General features: G+C 44.1%; 1 protein-coding gene and 1 long non-coding RNA gene across 2 annotated transcripts in view; one reads left to right on the top strand and one right to left on the bottom strand.

The window, feature by feature from the left end:
- Positions 1-13053: 13053 nt before the first annotated feature.
- LOC138690859 (uncharacterized) lies at positions 13054-18028 on the bottom strand. Its single transcript, XR_011329674.1, has 2 exons — positions 17939-18028; positions 13054-17554 (listed from the first exon to the last, which is right to left on the bottom strand). It is a non-coding gene; the product is annotated as an uncharacterized lncRNA (long non-coding RNA).
- A 210-nt stretch (positions 18029-18238) lies between these two features.
- Positions 18239-21637, top strand: part of PRKAR2A (protein kinase cAMP-dependent type II regulatory subunit alpha) — a 69279-nt gene continuing 65880 nt past the window's right edge. Inside the window, exon 1 of the mRNA XM_069812029.1 lies at positions 18239-18640. Within this exon, the coding sequence (XP_069668130.1) occupies positions 18388-18640 (253 nt within the window). The 5' untranslated portion in view covers positions 18239-18387. The remainder of the gene's footprint in view (positions 18641-21637) is intronic.

Here is a 21637-nt window from a genome sequence, read left to right as displayed (position 1 = left end):
TGCCAGGGGCATCACAGAAGAGTCACGGTGACGTGGCACTGGTGTGAAATGTCTGTCTCTCCCTAGACGAGCAATTCCTTGTGATATGGATGAGTCCTCTCATGTGCTGATGATAAATTGGTGGGGTTTTCCCCATCTTCCTCCCTATGGGTCCAGCTAAGGGGATGAAACACCCCCCTGTCCCACATACCGTTTGCCCCAAAGGCACAGATCAATCCTGGCGTTTCTTTCATTAACGCTCACAAAATGAAGCGTGCAGCTGTCCCGCTCGCCAGCGTGGGCACATTTAGAGGTGCCAGAGCTGTTTGGTGGTATGGGAGACCAGCCCTTCCCGGGGACGGACCTGTGCCACCTTCTCCCCCTGCTTCATCCCATACCCCCGCTCTGGGTGCAGGGGCGGCTGGATGAGATCTGCAGGCAAACATCCCAATGGGAACTGGATTGCGAAGCGAAGCTCCTCCACCTTGCTCCCTCAGACAGTGACTAGAATTTATTACAGCTAAGGTTACTCTTTCTGGAAAAGATAAAAGCGCACCATGTCACTAAGACCTGCCTTACTCAGACCAAGGATCTCTCAGCCCAAAGCTCTGCCCCCAGCGAGGAGAGCAGGAGGCACAAAGCACCCAGGTGTACCTCCCCAGGGTGCTGCCTCCAGCTCTGCCACGCACAGCCACGCACTGGGATTTACTGGGCTGGAGACTGTATCTGCACCTAGAGCTCTAGCCTCGGTTTTCAGTATAATCACCTTTTGGACACCTTCCTCGTTTTGGCCTCTGCAATATCCGATGGCGGTGAGTGACACTGTTTAATTACATGCTGCTTTGCTTTAGATTGGCTGAATGACGATTTCACTGGTGTCGCTTAAATTTTGTCTTGTGAGAAATAATAACAAATTGTTTCCCCTTCGTCTTTTCTGAAATAATTGACTTTCTGGGCCCTTCTCATTTGGGTCCTTTTCCAAGCGGATGTCTTATTTAACCTCTCCTTGTATGAAGCCATGATCCTCCTTTCCACCTTTTTTGTATTACTTCTAGTTCTACGTAGCATTTTTTACAAAAAGATAATAGTTTCTATACAGCCATATTGATATTTTCTATTTTATTGTCTATTATTTTCCTCTGGGCACTGGCACAGTTGGTTAATTAAAATTGGTATTGATTTCTAAATATGCTGAAAAGTTTCTTTATTGAGTAGTTGGCTAATATTCTGTCTTCTGTAGGTTCTTCTATAATTAAAACCCTCTGGTTCATAATTTCTGGTAAATTTGAATTGTCTGGGAAAAAAAACCTTTTACTAAATTCACAGAGCATTCTTTGCTGAAGGTGGTGTACACATTGGGAAAGGATGGGGTTTTTAATTTAGTCTGCGTAGCCTAGCAACATTTACACCATCAATAAACAAATACTGTTTTGCTGGGCAAAAGACTGCCCAGCCCTTTCCTTATCCTGACACCGTTACTAGTAATGGTAACATTGACAATGCCCAGCCAACTGCATTTAGAGTGTCTTCTTCTTACTTCATATCCCTTTTATTCATAATTCAGCTCAGCTGCTAAAGCTTTGCTCAGAACAATGGTAAGATCTTGAAGTGTCCATGGAAGATGCTCATTTTGATTTTTATGGTTAGTTTTACTTGCTAAAGGAGCTGCTTATCATATTAGTCATGTGGATATTCTACAGTCTCTGAAATGCGATTGCTAGGAAGCTTGAAATCTGTTAAATGTTTGCTCACAAGTATTTTCTGAAGGAAGATCTTTGGCAACGGTGTGTCACTTCTGAAATTTGCCACAATTCAACTTCAAAGGGGGGGATCTTCCCCAAAACACTGGTTTCCTGGGAAGTTTGTGTTCAGGAACGTGAACCGCAGTGCCAACCTCACCTGGGTGACCGTGGTGATGCAAACGGGAAATCCAACTTTGTTATGTACACAGACGCTTTCCATTGGACATCAAGAATAACTCTGAGATTCATAAACTCATAGATCCACAGAACATATAGCCAAAGAGTCGTCACCTAGTGACCCCAGCCCCAAGGCAGCTTTGCCGGAGCTCTGCCTGCATCATTTAATGACAGAGGGGATGAGGAGGAAGGTTCACCCGGAGGGGACTCTGCCCACGAGTTCTGCCCCAGCCCTTCAGAGCCTTTTCTGTGTCAATTGACAACAGAAACCTCTCTTGGCGATGCGGCACCATGAGCAAGTCCTTCATGGGTGTTACCTGGCACCTGCCCAGCCCTGCAAAGCCAGCCTGATCTCAGCTTGTTTAAACCCAGTTAACAGATTACAGCTTGTGCAGACAGAGATGGGGACACCTTCAGGTTCAGCAGCGATAGCTGGCCCTGGCAGAACATGGCACTTCCTAAGACACCAGAAAGGTCTCCAAGAGAATGAGGGGGTTACATATTTCGGGGTAAAAAGACTCATTTTCACACATAAGCTCGCTGCACACAGGATGCAAATCCAAGCACCCCTCAAAGAATTTCAAATGCTTGGTAGAATCCAGCTCAGAAGGCTCTTGTGCTCTTGCTTGTTTTACATTTGTTTTTTTTCTTATTTTTCTCTGGGATGTCTTGTCATTCTTTATACATTTAATTAATGTAACAATTGATAAATGGTTACATGTAGGGGTTTTTTTTGTTTACTTCAGAGTGTCTCTAGTATAAAGGTTTTTTAAAATAAGTAAACAACACAAGTAGTACACATTCTGCTACAATATGAAACTATCTTACTGAAAACACTGGTGCTCCTGAATTCCTATACATTAAAACCAATGGTCCTTACCACAGGATTTTCATTTTCATAAGATATCAGATTTTTCTGTCATATGCCATGAAATGCAACTCAAATTAATTCTAAATATATCTTTCTAAAATTTCTGATCTTAAGAATTTATTTACTATTTAATGTTTTACTTATTCTTGATGACTCCTTATTTCCCCAAGACCTTCTTTGCCCTAAATATTAAGTGACTTCTTTTCATGAATAAATAAATAAATAAATATATAAAGAGGTTTCCATTTACTGAAAGCATGGAGCAGCCTTCTTTAATTTCCTTAACTTGTTCCAGCAACCAGAGTATTCATTTCCAAGAGAGTGTTGCCTGAGACTTCACCCAGCAATCAAATACTGCTTCTAAGGTTTGGCCATGATTTTCCTCCTGTTGCAGTAGCTCTTGCCTAATCGGTTTCAATATGAATTTAGAGATGAATGAGAAATCTGTTATTCTATGTATGTTGTAAGTAAAATATAATCTCATTTCCCTGAGGGCAGTTCTCAGCAGTCTGGGAACCTGAATTGCTGATACAGTGAGTGCTTGCTGCCTTCTCTATTTTCCCTTTTAATTGGGTCTTTTCCTGTAAAAATATATACCAGCCAAAATTCCAACAAGCATTTGACCTTTCCCAAAATACTGGCCTATTTTAAAGTGCATTTTAAACTATTTGCTTCTGACTGTGAGCAGAAGCTGAACCCTGTGATAGGGATAACTGGGCAAGCAACTGTGTCCTTTAATATGAGATACCATCACTTCTTATTCTTATACACAGCTTCAGTCTGAAAAGACACTAATAAAAACCGCACGGCTTCCCTTTGCTTGAGCTGCAGAAAACAGCTGCTGGAGCAGATCTTTCATGTCTAGCACTTGATCAGTTACAGGTAACAGAAGTGGATTTTGATTTTTGTCACTTTTGCCTTCATTGTTTAGTTCTTTGATCTTCAAATATCTCAGTTTAAAAGCAACTAATAATTATTTTGGGTTTTTTTAAAGATTCAGATATGCTGCTTCAGATGGAGACAATCCCTGTGAGGCAAGGGGCTGCCCCATCTCTGGGGTGGGGGGCCAAGGAGGACCGCAGCAGCCAAGGAGGACCGCGGGAGCTGCGGGATGCTGAGCGGCAGAGCCTGGTCCAGCTCCCTCTGTGTCCCCACTGCCCCTGGCCAGGGGACCCGCTGACCAGACCTCGACCACGGCCAGGCTCTTGGCTCGCACTTGGCTGCCATCGCCGGCAGCTCCTGGCTCCTCTTCCCCAGGGAAGCTGCCAGCCCTCGCTGCGCCTGGACACTCTCCCACTGTGGGCACCCAGCACCGGCCCCTGTTTCACTCATCACTGAAGCTCTTCAGGAGGATCCTTTCCATTTTATTTAACCTCTTTTTCCTCGAGCTCATCGTCTCTGTGTTTTTCTGCAATGGGTATAGGCTCTTCCCAGTTAAACCAACCTTCCCGCAGCTTTCCTTCAAAGCACCAGCACTGTCATTGTGCAACCTTTGCGCTCGCTAACTCCCAAGAAATACTCCCATGTAACCTTTTGTTTATTCCTCGCATATTCAAACCCTCTGTTTTAGCTGCACTTCTGCTACTGCAAGAACATTTTCTATTCTTTCGTCCTTTTTTCCTCCTTCACTTTCCACCCCTATTGAGTTTCTCACTTGCCATGGCTTTTTTTCAGCAGCTAATTATTGGCTTCTCTCTCTGGACTATTCTTCTGTGTGTCTGAGACTTGGATTTTGATCCCAAGCAACTGGAATACATTTCCCCTTTGTTTAAAGCCTCTCTGTAGGTAAAAACAATTTTGCAAACGGAAAGACTTAAATCAGCATTCTCTCTGTAACAGATTTCTCTCCTTTTGAGCACTGCTTTGATTTCCACAGTATTTCTTTTAAAGTTTCGCAGCAAGGTCTTGAGAAAATAGCAGATTATTGCTTTTGAGATAAACTTTTATCTTTTTTATAATTTAATATCCCTGCCACTAAGTGGAAAATTTCCCCATCAGTCTCTGTGCCTGTTGTGTAGTCTAGGAAGCAGCAGTAACACTTACCCTGTCAGCTCCAAGACTTTGCAATTAAAGTGTTTACATATTACAGCCTTTTCCCTCCTTCCTCATTTCGGGCAATTCTATCAATCAACTGTCTTCTCATTGACTGTTTTTTTGGTAGCTCTCCAGCACTGCCACACCGCTCAGGCTGAGGAGGTTTCTCCTTGGTCTGGTCGAACACCATCCCTCACCATCAGCATCCTGAACTGCCTCCCCACGCCGACCACCCGAGCCCTTGTCCTGGGAGTCAGGTAGGTCGACTCCTCCTTCTTTGCCCCTTTTAGTCCTTTCTAGTCTTTGCTGTTACAGCTTCATTTCAGCCCGAGGCCAACCAAAATTGCAAGCTTGAAACACCCTTTTCAATAAGACACTTTCAATTTTCAGAATTCTGTGGTAGCAAATCTTTTGTCACCCTGTGCTGAGCTTTAAAGAGCTTGATAGCTTTAGAGTGTAAATGAAGTGAGTTTACCTTGCAATACAAAGCTAAACAGAAAATAAGCAGCTGTAATAGCTAAATAGAAAAAAAGAAGTCTATTTCTGAGCCAAGCCCCATTTTGATGCTCCATCCTCAAACCTAGTAACTGCATGAGGGTGTTTTCAGATAAGGAGAAACAGCCAGCTATTGAGGGGAAAAGCAAAGAAGCATGGTCTGACTGGGCTGTCAAATGTACAAAGAAAACCAAGAGGAAACACCATGTTTCCAGCTTTGATCAGGTTTTGGTACTTTCAACGCTGTTTGTAATGGCCGTGTTCCTTTGCACGGGAGACAGCTCAGCAGGAAACCGTTGTCAAATGGAAACTGCTGAGTGATTGGGGCAGAATCACTTCTGATCTGCTCTGGGATGCACTCCGCTGTCAGAAAAAGCTACGTTCCCACTTGCCTTTATCTCAAAGAATTCAAATACTCAGAGGCAGGGAGGAGATTGAGGGAGACAGGCCATAATTACATTCTTCTTCCTTGTATGATTAAATATGAACAAAGGAACAACTGCAATGCATATCCCCTGCACCAAGATCCTCCTGCAAATGCACAGAGCTGAACTTCGCCAGCAATCTTCCCATTTCATCAGCAAACCGATGTTCTGCACATTAAAGATTGCTCAGGATTCGAAGAGAAATAAACTCCACAAAATCTGAAGAAGGACCTGACTGAGCTCAGCCAGACAGGGGGCTTGATTAGTAATTCAAAATAATACTTTGAACACTAAATGGTCTTTTATATTCCTCTACGCCATAGTATAAACATAGGCTGAATCTTTTGCAACAGGTTTGCGCTGGCTGTGACTCAGAAAAATGCGTCACCTTTAACGGGGTGTGAAGAAAGAGAGGAAACAGGGTTTTTTCTGCATGTTGCCTCTAGTTCCTTGCTGACTGCAAATTAAACCTCAAGGAACTGACATCGCTGCCATGTGTTTGAAAGGGAACCCCCCCGCACACAACTGCAGATAACGTGGAGCATCAGTGTGGGGACCAAATGGCTTTGAGGTGACATCAGAATCCAAAATGCATGGGTTTGGGATGCATTCCTGGCTGTCGTTTTTCAGTTTCTCAGTGTGCTGAAGCGAACAAAAGGCCTTCCCCAAGGCAGTCTGAATTTAAGTATAAGGTGAAACATGGCAGATGAATCCCTCCAACAGGAGGTACCCTGCTGGTGTCTGTGCCCCAAGACCCCTTTGCAGATGTTTCTGGAGAGCACTGCCCAGCTGTGGTGGGCAGGTGTGGAAAACCCACTGACACATCTGTTTGAAATGGTGACGGGGATAATGCTGGCAGAAAGACTGCTGACAGACTTGCCTGAAGATGGGTTGTAAAAGGTGTTGATGGAGAAGATAAGAAATGTGTTTGTTGCAGGGGAGGAGAAGGAAGACTGAGAAGTTCACAGAAAAGTAGAGTGGTGGAACTGATGAGCCAGGGAAGTGGCACGGTTTATTCTGGACAAGAGCAAACCAAGATTGCATCCACAGAAGCCAGAAAAAGAGCTGTGTGGTTGAGCCACAGAATAAAGGCGGGACTGGATATGTGATTCAGCTGGGAGAGAGTAAGGAAAGGTTGGATCTTTCCTAGATGTGAAAGGAAAATGTGACTCCCAAGGCTACTGATGCAATTACCAGAGTCATTGAGAAAACCCAGCAAGAGGTCAGGGAAAGCAGCATCCTTTCAAGGCTAAATGATGCAAAACCGCACACTCTGAGAAACATTTCTCACAGTTCAGGAATCCTTTGTAAATGTAATTAACCATAGCTTTGATTGTGAGAAAACAGCTACTGACTTGTGGAAAATGCACAAAGAATGGCTCAGAGAGAGTAAGGCCAATATCAGAAATACAAGGATAAATTAAGTAGCACGGCTGTAGCTGTTAAGTACAGGTAACATTTACTTAAAACCAGATACATTAACATCACCGAGACATAGCACTGCAGCATATGGTAACGTCTCCAGAGGCAAAAAGTAACACTAGACCCCATGAAGCAGGCTCTGCTCTTCTGCAAGAATCAGTGTAAGGCTTAAAAAAAGCAAAGCACTGTTAGCACACAAAAACAGGACACAGAGGCTTGTGTTCAAGAGATGCTATTTATTCAAGGGCTAATTACAGTAGGCAAGAGGCTTCTTAATCCAACAGTGTAAAGGGAGAAAAGTTTCCTACAAGAAGTACGGACAAATGACAAGGAAATTACCTGTCGTATTGTGTAAATTCTTCTGTCCTTTACCATCTTCCTGCTTCTCAAATTTCTCTTCAAGCACTGTGGATAACTTATGTCCATGCATCAAACTTCGAACCCCCTCATCTTACTAGCAGTGACACAGATGGCTCTAGTGAAGTCCACAGAACACGTTTGGTGCAGATGTCCATGAATGTGGTTGCGATAAAGGGTCTACAGGCTCTTGAAAACTTGTCAGCATTTTCCCACGGGTTGGGTTTGGTTGCTGGACTGCTTGCAGGCACACAAGTGGGAGGCTTTGTGCCTCACAGTATTAACAAACACAGGCATTTGCCTATGTAAATTGATCTTTAATCTGCTGCCTACATGACACAGTGTACTGAATGTGACAGTGTAATGCAGCACTGGACCACCCTAAAATCAACGTACAAGATTACCTCCATTCATAGATGCATCTTATAACAAGATACAATTATTTCTGATGTTGCAATATGCTTGCAAGTCCTGATTATACAAACCAAGAACGGTGGCCTCAGCACTTGCTCCCTTCAGCTAATCCCCTCCCGCTGACATTGTGTTTCGTGCCGTCTTACTGTAACACACGAAGTGGTAAGCTCCTTTTGGCAGTAACCTTGTCTCACTACCTGCGAAGAACCACGCACGCCGGTCACCCTCTCCTAATCCAGACCCGGGCTGCGAGTGCATGGTCCTACACTCATCAAGTCATCTACCTCTGCGCATTCATGTCGCCTGAAGGCCAGGGCTGCCCTGCTTTTTTGGGGGCAGCTGCTCTGAGACAATTTGATGTACCGGAGGCTGCCCGTCCCAATGTCGTCGAGGCAACGCGGTCCCCGGGGAAGTGGGATGTGTTGCCGTAGCAACGGGATGCTCTTGGCTGTAGCCGTTGCCTCCTCCCATTGACACCACGGAGGGAGAATTTGGGGTTGCTGGAAGCACCGAGTCCTACTGGGGATGAAAAGTCAGGGTGACTGAAGGATGGATACAAACGTGTATTTGTAACCCTAATTATAAAACAGTTGCATATTAAAGGCTCTGGCTGCTGCTGCGGCAGCTTTGCCAGCACCTGCACTAGTGCACTGCTCTGAATGAAATTATTTATGTCACATTCCTTCATTGCTCATGATCACATGTTTTGCTTTATAGTTAAATTATGAATAATCTAAGCGGGATACATTTTAATGATGCTTTCACTCCTATTCTGCATGTATTGATTCAGCAGGTTCTTTCAATACAAACTCTCTGACAGTTGGGCTAATGTAATGAGTGTTTTTAAATAACAGAGCAGTGAAAGGAGAAAGAGGGAAAATATTTGACCATCTATAAAAACTGATGACAGCTACTTTTCCAGAAATTGTGGGAAATATTATATCACCCTCCTCTGACCTTCACAGAAAAAGTTCAAGGCTGTTCTAGCTCTTTTTCAGCAGAAGTTTCCTATTGTTCCAGGGCAAAGATCTATTATTTGCACATTAGTAGTTTCCACTAGCTAGCAAGGACAGGACCCTGCTATGTCAGGTATCACCAAACCAGGAGAGAGCTCTTCCAGGGCTCATGAGATATTGAGGAAAGGTTGGAAAGGGGTGGGTCATAAAACACTGCCAAGAAACGATGGAGTCCCCTCGGAGCCACAGAGTCAGTCATGGACAGGAGCTGTGCTCAGTGTGCATCCTTGGACCTGTCCTACTCTTCTTCTGAGGCTGTAACGCACAAATTTCAGGGCAACAAATCTTGTTAACCTTTCATACCGTAATTTATTTGAAATAACTGCCTTTGAAAACAGATTCTAACAATGGAAATGCTCAAAATATGAACCTACAGGGAGTTTTGTGAGTAGGGAAGGACTTTTCCACACCAGTCTAGGACCAAGCATGGTGGGGCCATGATTCTAGTGTAGCTCCTGTGTGCACTATCCCAACATAAGCACGTAAGGCTAGCTGAAGGAGCAGGAGGAAGTACTGCGAAGGTGTTGCCTACGGAGCAAAGTGTACACTAACGACATGATTAATTGCTCACTGTCACTGTCGTGGTTTAACCCCAGCCAGCAACTAAGCACCACGCAGCCACTCACTCACTTCCCCCCCCATCCAGTGGGATGGGGGAGAAAATCGGGAGAAGAAGTAAAACTCCTGGGTTCAGATAAGAACGGTTTAATAGAACAGAAAAGAAGAAACTAATAATGATAATGATAACACTAATAAAATGACAACACTAGTAATAAAAGGATTGGAATGTACAAATGATGCGCAGGGCAATTGCTCACCACCCGCTGACTGACACCCAGCCAGTCCCCGAGCGGCGAATCCCTGCCCCCCCACTTCCCAGTTCCTAAACTAGATGGGACGTCCCATGGTATGGAATACACTGTTGGCCAGTTTGGGTCAGGTGCCCTGGCTGGGCATGAGAAGCTGAAAAATCCTTGACTATAGTCTAAACACTACTGAGCAACAACTGAAAACATCAGTGTTATCAACATTCTTCACATACTGAACTCAAAACATAGCACTGTACCAGCTACTAGGAAGGCAGTTAACTCTATCCCAGCTGAAACCAGGACAGTCACCATTCATCATTTTCTAAAAGCAAAACAGCAAATCCTTTTGTAAAAACTTGGAATTTGTACAATATAAATAAATCAATATGAAAATAACTCATCATCATTGTAAAAATAAAGACAGTTCTTTATTAAATAGCTTTTAGTGATATAATGGAGTGTAATAAAGAGGTTTCTATCACTGAAAGGCACTCTTGCTTAATTAAAGAAAACTAGAAAATTTGAATAATGCCTGACTACAGAGGTACAATACTTCATAAAATCTGTGTTGAATATTTATTGGTTCACAGTTGCTTGTATGCTCTGAGGAAAGAGAATAGAGATTGAGAGTATTTTGCAGGTATTCACATGATAACTTAAAAAAGGATAATATTTTTGAACGGCAATGCATCAAAAGGTTTTCCAGAGCCACTCAGAACACAGACATCTACAAATGTCTCTGCATATCACAACATGTTAAGGGAGTTTTTACCATCAGTCTCACCTACTGGCTGACCTGGTATTATCAATAAGAGGTATAACTACGCATGGAAAAAATCTTTAAAGATTTAGAGATAAATATTGCCAACAATGGCTGTGAAGAATCTAAAGATCTTTCTGTATGGACACTAGATGTCAATGGAGAGACACTTCAAACCAGCTGCAACAAAAGGCTGTCCCCTGCATTCTCTAAAACCAGATTTTTCTTTTCCTCTTTTTCTAATACAACTCTTTTGGGCTGAAAGCCTTGGGAATTAAAGTCACAAAAAAGCTCAGGAGAGGCACTGTACACGGAACACCCATCCAATTAGTTTCTGATACAGACATGATTTAAATCGCAGTTGAAGGCAGCAAGCGTTTTTCAGCCCTACAAACCAATTAGTTTTTTGCTGAGACTGACAATGAAGGATCTAACCATGGTGAGGTGGCCTTATAATCCTCTGTCCTGGATGCTGAGACTACCTGTTTCCTTTAATGCAGACATCCAAGCTGCAATCAAACACCAAATACCTTTATAAAACTTAAGAACCTAGACTAAGTTGAAAAAAATAGCCTAAAAGTAAGAAGTTTCACATCCCCATTATCCTCCCCTGAGATATATAATCTTCTATCAACATTTTTATAATGTGTGCTAAAGCACAGAATGTGAAGAACGACAGAAAAATGCAATTGGAACTGCTCACTGATTTTGCAAACTGACAACTGGTTAACTGAGCTGCATGCTGTGCTGTAAGTTTAATTAAAACAAGTGCTAACAGCTGTAATAGAGCTCATAAAAGGGTTTTCATAGTAGAATATAAAATCTTGGGGATTTGGTGGAAAAAGCTCATTTATTACTGTTGTAAGTTACAGTTAACTCTGCAATTTTAGCACTGGGCATTAGTCAACACACTGTTCTGAGCTGGAAGGACTGGTAAAACATACCCCTCACATAACATCCATCGTAGTACTGCCCCGTGTCTGTGTACGGCAGGCACCTGCACGCATGGGGTGGACCTGTGGGCACCAAAGGGCAGGGGCAGGGACATAAACACTGGGAACAGGGAAACGTGTTAACGGCTTGCGTCTTGCAGTTACCATAAAATGAGGCCAAAGAGCAAAGACGGTGTGACTCCGGATTTGGCAAGGGATCAAGTGCTGCAAGAGGAGGGAGAAAGGCAGGCTTAGTCTGGAAGGAGGCTCAAGGTGCCCCAGTGGGGGAGATGAGCAAGATGGGGCAAGGGAGAGATTATGGATTTGGGGCAAACCTCAGGGGTGAAGTTTTGGGAAAGGCAATGGTTATTTGATAAGAAGCTAGTGAAGATACATGACAAATGGGAATATGCCAAGTTGTGAGAAATGGTTAATAACGTTCAGGGGACAGAGGTGATGATGGACGATGTGAAAACAGGAGCTGTAGCAATAGTGATAGAGCGATATGTGTCTGAAGTGCTCCCTGGGACGGGTAGTGGCAGGTTGGGACCGCATTACAGAAATGCTGATAACCTCAACTGCGTCAGGCAGAAATGTGAGAAGATAGGGAGGGAAGGCGCAAGTGTTTACATACAGTAAAAGACAATACCAGATTTGCAAGCAAAGGCTCAAGGAAGAAATGAATTTCAGAGCTCTTTGTGGGACACACCCCTTAACTTCAACAGACTTTTGTTTGAACAGGTTCTGCTGGAGAACGCAGATAGAAACTGATACTTCGGATTCAGATTAGTTTTTGAACAACACACAGGCAGGTTAATTTTCTGTCTTCTCTTAAAACAATATAAAACCTTCTACCTTTATTTAGTAGCAATGCCCGTATCCTGTAATGCCAACGCAGCCATTTCAGCAGGGTCAGGGCTATCCGGTGAGTGACTGGCTACCACGGGACATGCACAAAGCTCTATTCCCACCAGCTCCCTCTGCCCAGAATTCATACCAACCTCACCGGAGAAATTCTTCATGTGATGTTCTCACTGCTGGGGACAGAAACTAAAGTACAACCAAAGTGGGTATGGTTTTCACTTTGTATGCAAGAGAACCAAATGATTAGCTAAGTTCTTACTTGAATATCCCCTGCTTGCACATCCGAGTGCCACTGCTTAGGGCTCCTCTGATGTGGAACCCACAAACTTTACATCTGCTACATAGTGTTGCTCAGGGTAGTTTAAACAACATGGTCATTCATGTTGCAGAGACTACTTTTACCTAGATTCATACACATGCCATTTTATGTCGTAAGTATGATGTGAGTGATATTCAGAGATAGTTCTTTTTATATCTAGGTAACAGCTAGGACAAATGTTTGACAAAATCAGGTATTTTAAAATTGATGTTTCCCACTGCCTGAAAAATTGTAATTGTTACCAATAGAACCAGTGTTTTCTGTGTTCATAAACTGAATTATGCCAATGAAAATCTGGACGTTTGTAGAGATGTTTCTCCTAACTCAATACTTTGAGATTTATCAACAAGTGCAGCAAAATATCTTCCCAAGAATTATCTGAAATATGTTTGATGGACTAAAGGTAGTGGCAAAATAACATATTTCAGCTGACACCGTTATTTATATATATTTATTCAAAAGGTTGATTTTTTTCTCCTGTCTTTGTATGAGTGATAGACAGTCCCATATCATTTATTGAAATATGCAATACTCAAGCTACTCACTCTAAAAGCTACCAGGAAAAATATATACTGAATCTTGCTTACTGCCACAAGCAAACTGGCTCGTTAGAGTACCAAAGCTTTGGTTTCTGAGGTTTAGCCTTTCCTCAGAAGAAAACAAACCAGACAGGAGAAGCAGTTTTATCTTGCACGCTGTGTTGAAGCATCTCTGCTACCTTAGGGTAGCTAAGCCCAGAATCACTCTGTCTTTTGTTAGTATTACTTCCCCTGCTAAAATGAAAACTCAGAAGTTTTGTGTACACTATGCACAAAGTTATATGATGTATATGCACATTTACAGCGACAGGAGCAAGCAGTAGGTAGAAAAACAAAGTCTGAACGTTAAACATAGAAAATCTAAAATACAAAACTCAGCATGTTTTTTACAATGAGGGTGGTCAGCTGCTGGAGAAACAGACCAAGGGAAGTAGGAATTTTTTCATCTTTTTATATCTTAAAATGAAGACTGGATACCTTCCGTTCATTATGATGTGGCAGCCAAAAAAACCCCAAGGAAACGTGTTAGAGAACAAAACAGACAGCATCGTTTTTCTGCTGTGTAAAACTGCGGTGAGCACACATTCTGACATGTGGAGACCAGACCTGCACACAGTGCTCGTGAAAGGCGTAGTAAAGTTGAGCAGGTACAGAAAAGAGCATTTAATGTGATCCTGGGGATGAAGCAGCTGCCTTTGGAGGAGAGACTGGTAAGACCGTGAGGCCTTAATTTTCACAATGCTGAAGCAAGATAAGATCAAGGTTTACAAAATCAAAAAGTAGCAAATAAACCACATGCAGAACTGTCATTCATGAAATCCTGCAATACCAGGAGCAGGGGGCATTTGGTAAATCTGGGAGGAGTGTTTCAAAACTGAGGAAAGAGAAGTGCTGCTTTACCTAGCACGTATTTAACTTCTGGAACTTGCTTCTGTGAGACATCCTGGAAGCAGACTACACTTGCAGGTTCAAAAGATGTGAGTCAAACAGCAGTGCTCAAACTGGAAATGGAAAGGAATAGCCAGGGATGTACCCTCTGACATCCCTAACAGAACAACTGGAGATGGTAGAGGACTACATGGGGACCAGGCTGCAGACAGTAGCCAGGCTTATGTGCCCTCCCCAAGCAGAATCTCCTCCTGTCCTGCCCGAGACAGGGACAAACCCTGGCCACTGGCTTCAGCACACAGGGCGATGCTGAAAATGTGATATCCTGAGGTTTATAATGTTTTGCATAAGATTATCAAACAGTTCTGTTTGTTTGTCCTCAACTCTATGGCTCCATGATGTTGGATGGAGGGCTTTAAAAATCTGCAGTGAACTAAAGTAGTTACCAGGCAGGAAACACAGGAAAATGGGTAGAACCAACAAATAATTCAAAACTAAAGCAACCACTGCATTTCAAAGCCAGTGCTGAATCTACTCCTCATCAGTTCACACTTTTTGTGCCAAAAGCATCCCACACAACTGAACTCCCCAACTCAGCAGGGCAAGGGCAGGATTTCACTTTGTTTGCAGAAGGCCCTGAACCTGGCTTGCAGGGAGGACTGCTTGGGACATGCCCGACTTGAGGGGGCTTGCTAGTGTGTCATCTGCAACAACATGCAAAAGCTATACTCTTGGTAATCAATCTAACTGTGTTTTCTAGTATCAACCATCAGAATATTTAGTGTTTTCTTGCATTATCCTTGTACTGAATTACTTGCAGCGAATTTGAAGGCAAGGGTAATTAATCCAAGATGTATGTATGTTTATACAGTGTCTGAGCTCTGGCTGGTGCTGACAGGTTTATGAGAAGTAAATTATTACTTGTTATAAAAGGATTTATTTTACTTTTTAAGGAGCCAGTCTGGAGGTTTAATCTGATTATTTTTCCCCAGTGCAAGACTACACAGACTATTTTGCTTTTTTGCTTGCAACTTCACTGCTCCTGCTAGTAGGACAAGCACTGAAGCTCCATCACAGTTTCACTAAGGGTGCATCAAAGTCAAATAGCACTGGGTAGGACAGAGAAAGTGAAGGGAAGAGACCTCAACATTCGGGAGCACAGACACATGATAAATATGGGAATAGCTTTCAGATACTAAGAAATTATTAGGAGAAAATATGATACATATTTTTTGGTAGGAATACTGTCAGGACCAGCTTCATCAGTTACACAAGTCTTACCTAATTCCATAGTGGGTGCTGAATACGCCATGAAGCCAGCGGAAAGAAATTGCATTGGTCATGCTGCATGAATTAAAAATGTTATTATAAAGGGGATCAAATTAAGGCTGCAAGTGCATTTCCTAATTTATTTTCTACCATTCTTTTAATGTGGATGCTTATTATAGTAATAATTAAAAAAGCTATGCAAATTCAGGGTGAAAGAAAGCATATGATGAGCTATATGTATGCACAGCAGGCAGTATTACAATTAACTTGATCACAGACAAGTCTCTTGCACATAGGTGCCGTCAATTCTGATGCTCACAAAATAAAAAGGTATATAAAGAAATGGGATAAACTATGGTGTATACCAGCTTGAAAACATGCTTCATGTGACCTTGGATGCTTATTATTTTGTCCATTGACCTTCAGAAAGAGGCTAAAGAGACCTCTGCTGTTTACTTTCCTCTGAAGCCGATTAGTTATGTGTGGACATATAAATATCAGAAGGCTAACACAATGTAGCTCTTCAGAGACTTAACAATATTTACTGGTAACACATTTTTTCATATAAATAACCAGATTTATATCCACAGGCACAAATGAGAGAAAATTATCAACAAACATTAAAAGCTAATACAAGAGCTGACTAATGCCAAAAGCAGGCAATTGTCAGGTGGCTGGCTGTTGTGCAAGAGAGTGGGAAAGAAAAGTAAGTGTATTCCCCTGGAATTAGACTTTCACTTTCTTCCTCTGACCCTACTTGACAATGCTTTTTATTAGTATATTGTTTTTTCATTTTTACAGCACTTTTAAAATTTCATTTTTACCTCTGTACCACCAGTAGTATCTTCAGCACCCAACTGGCAAATGAAATATGTCATCAGAAATCTTAATTTTCTGGGGGACTAACCAAATATGGTTTTCTCGCTGATCAGAACCATTTCCCTGTACCAGTTCCACCAGTAGTTAAAGTATATCCATTGAGCAGTGAAATGTGCTCTTGTGCTGTTTGAGACCATGAGAAAGATAATATGGTAAGAGTGGTAAATGAAAAATCAGTATCAATTATCTTTTGAGAAAAGGGATACAGCAATTTTTGTGCCTGTAGAAAAAAATAAAAATGAAGAGAAATGGCTTCATATGAAATCTCCAGATAAACTGATGAGAAGTGGCAAATCTACCTCCTGTGCTTGTTTTTAATTTGTTCATTTTGGATGGATGCAGGATGTAATCTTAGTCTGCATAAAAATATGGGAGCTGTATTACAGCGAACACCTTTTACGAGAGGCTGGGTGCTGTAATAAGTGCCACGAGATTTCCAACTGGCCTCCCTCACTGAGAATAAATTCAGAAAAAGCACTGAATGGGTTGTTCTGGGATTGGCTGTTGCACCCTCCATGCAACAGCGATGAACAGACTATCTTTGTATGGGAGTGTGGTGAGAACCATCTGGATAAGTGAGAGGACCCTTTGGCACATGAGCAAACAAACCCAAACCACACAGTAAATTGCCTCAGCCAATTCTGGGCTTCTAAGTGAAATTTTGTATTTTGAGTACAAGTTGATTCTGCCCTTTTATTGTTGAAACAAAAGAAGAATTAAATAAAAATATTTACACTGACAACATGCAGCAGCGTCACTAAGCCAACATCCCTATTCCCCTCGACTCATGTTTGCACAGGCCTATTTTCTTCCAAGACTAGCTTTCCAGCAACGTCAAACCTTAAGGGTGGATGGCTCCAAGCCACGCAGCCCATCGCCTACCCCTGGGCATCTGCCAAACCTCCCTTGTACACACAAACGGCTAACAGGTTTTGTACAAAGAATACAAGCAAAAATCTGAATAAAGCACATTTAACAACATACAGATAGGCATCTCCAAAGCTCACATGTATAACTCATTAATGAGATGTTTCACTTTTCTGAAATTCCTCATCTTTAATGCTCTCAGGCACTGAAGATTAAGCAGATCAATACTACTGCCACCATTTCACAGACGGTGGCATCATGGCTTTATTCAGCTTCTACCAAAAGGTGTGAAGACCTGCGTGCTTCTTCTCTTGTGCTCACTAGTTTGAAGAATATTTCTTTAATGACTTAATTCTGTCAAGAAACCAGAGGGATCAGAGGTCCTAAATCTCATTCTAACCAAGAGTCAGATCAAGATGCAGATTAGATCCAACCAAGGTCAAAGAAAAACTCCTTCTCCTGCTCCTGGGGGAGCTTTTAAACACCCTCACGGACACTGCGAGGAAAGAGAAGCAGGGATCAGCACGTGGGGTCACTGCTGTGAAAGAAGAAAAACAACAAAAAGAGCAGCAGTAACGGCCTCCTGCCCGCTGTCCCCATCCACTCCCGGCCAGCCCAGGCCCTGGCTGATGAGAGACAAGGGCCTGCACGATCGCCCACGGTTGACCTTCACCTCTCCCCACACCAGCACAGGCAGCTTTGCTCCAAAGGTGTGCAACTACCACGCAGGGACCCCTCCCCGAATCTCCCTGACTGGCGTTCCACGGTTTCAGCCCGTTCTGAAGCGCAGGCCCTCAGCGCCTTTCCCACCAGCTGAACCACCCGCACAACCATCTCCCCGCCGTCCCCTCACCCCGTCCCGGGATACCCGTCCCCTCACCCCGTCCCGGGATACCCGTCCCCTCCTGGGGCTCCTACGGTTCCGCCCCCGTGTTGCTGGCGGGCGGGCGGACGACCCGGTGCCGGTGCCCCCCCCCGCACCGCGGCGCCCCCCTCGCGCCCGGCTCCCCCGCTCAGCGCCGCGCCTCACAGTGACGCACGCACCTCCCCGCTCGACGCCTGCGCGGCCATTGGCCCCACGCCTGCGCCTGCGCAGCCGGAGCCGCTCCCGTTCCTCCCCCCCCCCCCCCGCCTCTACCCTCCTTCTCCTCCTCCCCTCCCCGCCCCGCCCCCCCCTCCCCTCCGGCGCGGCTCGTGTGACCGGAGCGGCGGGAGTCAGTCAGCGCCCGCCGAGGGAGGCCCCGAGCCCGCCACCGCCACAGCCGGCTGCGGAGGGAGGGAGGGGGGGGGGAGGCTGCGGCGGCGGCCTCCTCCTCGGTCGCCGGCACCATGAGCATCGAGATCCCGCCGGGCCTCACCGAGCTGCTGCAGGGCTACACGGTGGAGGTGCTGCGGCACCGGCCGTCCGACCTGCTGGGCTTCGCCGCCGACTACTTCGCCCGCCTGCGGGATGCCCGCGACCAGGAGGCGGCCGGCGGCGGCCGCAGGGTGGTCAGCTTCGACGGGGAGCCCATGCAGACCGAGTCCAACGGCGAAGAGGAGCCCGACCGCGGCGACGAGGACTCCGACTCCGACTTCGAGCGTAAGTACCGGCGGCGGCGGGAGGAGGCTGTGAGGGGCTGCCCGTAGCGGTGAGGGACGGCGGCGGCGGGAGGAGGCTGTGAGGGGTTGCCCGTAGCGGTGAGGGACGGCGGCGGGGGGGCTACCCGCGGCGGCGAGGAAGGGCCGGCAGCCGGCGGGGTCCTGCCCCCCGAGGTGGGGGAGCCCGGAAGGCCGGGCGGGCGCCTCCGCCGCCCCGGCCTCGGTGCCGCTGCCCCGGCGGCTGCTGCTGCCGCCGCTGCTGGGGGCTGCGGGGCGAGAGCGGGCGGGATGGATTGAATGAGGGAGAGGCTCCGGCCGCGTCCTCTCGCAGCGCGGCGGTACCGTGGCGGGTCGTGCTGGGCGCCTTCGGCGGGGTCCCTCCCTCGGCGGCTCTCGGCAGGGTGTCAGCCGTGCCGTGGGGAAGCTGTGGGCTTGCGGGAGAAACTGTCCTCTCGGGGGAAAGGCTTGCTCGCCCTGACGTTGGGCCCGTAGGCTCCAGTGAGAGGCTCTTTGCCCGGGTGGGGTGTCAAAAAGCAGATGTACAGGGCCGCCGTGTAACGGCCAAAATTGCGCCTGGGGTCTGACCAGAGTTATCGGAGTGAATCGAGCGTACTGCCAAGCATGTGATATGGAAGATCATGTGTTATTGTGCAATCTCTTCTGTACTTATCTTTACGTTTCTGTCTTTAAATCGTTGTGGACAAATGGTTTTTTGACCGAAGCTGGGGATGTTTATCGCCACTGTTGCGTGTTTAGAGTGGTTATTATAAAGCCCTGAAAGAACTTTTTAATATGTTGCTAAATAGCAAAAATTCAAAACCGCCTGTATACTCCTGTTTACACTGACACTCTCTAAGATAGACTTACCTGACCTGGACAATGAAACACCACTTGTGATACTTCCATTTTTATCCTGTCAAAACGTACTGTGTGTGTTGCACAATGCACAGTGTTTATAATTTGAACTGTAATTGAGCTTCAATGCAGAAAGTTATTTAAAATGTTTGTGAACGGTACTTCTTGGCACACCCAGAATTTTGGACTGTAAATTGCCAAATACTCTCTCCTTATTAGAAGGTGACTTAAGGGGAGAGGAAAAAGCGAGAAAAGGTGTGCTTTCCCTAAACTTTCAGTGCCCTCATTTGGAGGCCTTGTGCCCTTGACCTATAACGTGAGTAAAGGCTTCTGACTTTTATTGACAAAGGATTCCCTTTTAGACCAATTACTGTATGTCACCTTGCGGATGTAGTGTGTTCTTACGTCTGTTCTCTAGTTAACAATTTTAAAGAAACAACAAGAAATTAACTTGTGGAATGAATCGTTGTTTTGATTAAGGAAGCATTGAGAGACCCGCTATTTTTGCAGCCCTTTTAGGCTGGGAGCTTTACAAAGTAAAACACAGTTTCTGCTTTTGAAAATACAGGAGCTCAACTGGACACGAAATATGCGAGAGGACAAGAATAAAATGTACAGTCCGAATGAATGAAAAAGCAGTTTGCAGTTACTGTCTAGATTTGAATGATTATTTTTTCTAACGAGAGAGATGTTCTGTTTAGGGCATGAGGAAGAAAAGATGAAAGTTGAAGGGTAAAAAGGTGGACACTGGTAGTCACTGGATTGAAGTTAAGGGGATGTGCAAGTGTGAGCACAGATTTATGATAATAATTGCAAGTGATTTTGTTTGTCTTGCAACCCAAGTCAGCAATATTTTCAAGCATCTCTAAACATACAAGAAGTTATAGTTTCTTGTAAAATGTATTATTTTTTTAAAAAGTTCTAGATTGGAAAATTGCACTAAATAGTTGGATGTAACTTTTTAAAATGTGCAATATTTCAGTGTATAGTGTTTTCCTTAAAAAACCCAACCAAACTAACAAAAAACATAAACAAAAAAAATCCCACTCTGCCAGAGCTTTTAATGTCATTGAAAGCAACTTTTCTCTTTCTTGATCAGTTTATTTTGTTTCAGGGTTTGAAAGACCTTCTCCAGGGAAGTAAGTGTAAAGTTTTCCTGGTGAACATTGGCAACTGAAGCTGAAAGGATGCTCTGAAATTAAATATTTTCAGATAAAAATCTAAAAACTTGATGGTGGCAAACAACTTTTCAAATACAGCTTTATGTGGTGAGGCTGTCCAAAGCAGAGGAGTGGTTCCTTTGCTTTAAGTTCCTGCTTATCATCTTTCTATCTTAGTCAGAGAGAAAATTAAATTAACAAGGCTGGTCAGAGTCACTTGTTGTAGTCAGAGCCCTTTAGGCAAGTGGCACTGTCAGTAATGCTGTCTTGCTTCTTATCTGAAAACGCGTGCTATTCCCTCCTTGCAGTTTCAAAGACCTGGGGGAGGAAGAGTGCTGCCTTCTATTTAACAGCAGGCAAGGGTCTCCCTATAGGGTCAGGGCAATGATTCTTAGGATGTTTAACAGCGTGGGTGACAGTCAACCATGGCGATGTGTTTTTTAGATTTCTGTTATAAACTGTTGTCATAGAAGGCTTTATTAACAAGAAAATATTAAGTCAGTGGTTTTGATATCTCTGTCTTTTGAGAATTTTATACGTAGGAAAAATACTTCTGCCTTGTCGTAGAAGACCAGATCCTGTGTGCTTATAGACTGCTCAGCATTTAAAGAACACTTAAAGATAGAGAAAACACACAAAATGAAAGAGTCTCGGATAATCTCATTGAATGGGCCCTAGTACTGTTTACTAAGATTGCATTTTTTCATCTTGGACAATTTAGGAAAGACTTTGAATAATTTCACTGTGTTTTCCTAGGTTAACATTTTGTTATCTTTGAGGTTGTAAAGACGGGTCCAATGGATGTTTAAAAATGTTTCCATGTCTGTTTTAAAATATAAAGATGAAATTGAGCAGTGGTAGTTTTTTAAAGTATTATGTTAAAAAAATATAAAGCTAGTTTAAATAATTAACCTGGTTGTATATGTTGGGCGTATGAAAGATGTGTGCACAAATAATGTGTTTGTGGTCATGTTTCTGCTTCT

Source organism: Haliaeetus albicilla, chromosome 24 (genome assembly GCF_947461875.1).
Source record: "Haliaeetus albicilla chromosome 24, bHalAlb1.1, whole genome shotgun sequence".
In the NCBI taxonomy this organism is placed as follows: domain Eukaryota; kingdom Metazoa; phylum Chordata; class Aves; order Accipitriformes; family Accipitridae; genus Haliaeetus; species Haliaeetus albicilla.
This window is presented reverse-complemented; position numbering and strand designations above follow the sequence as displayed.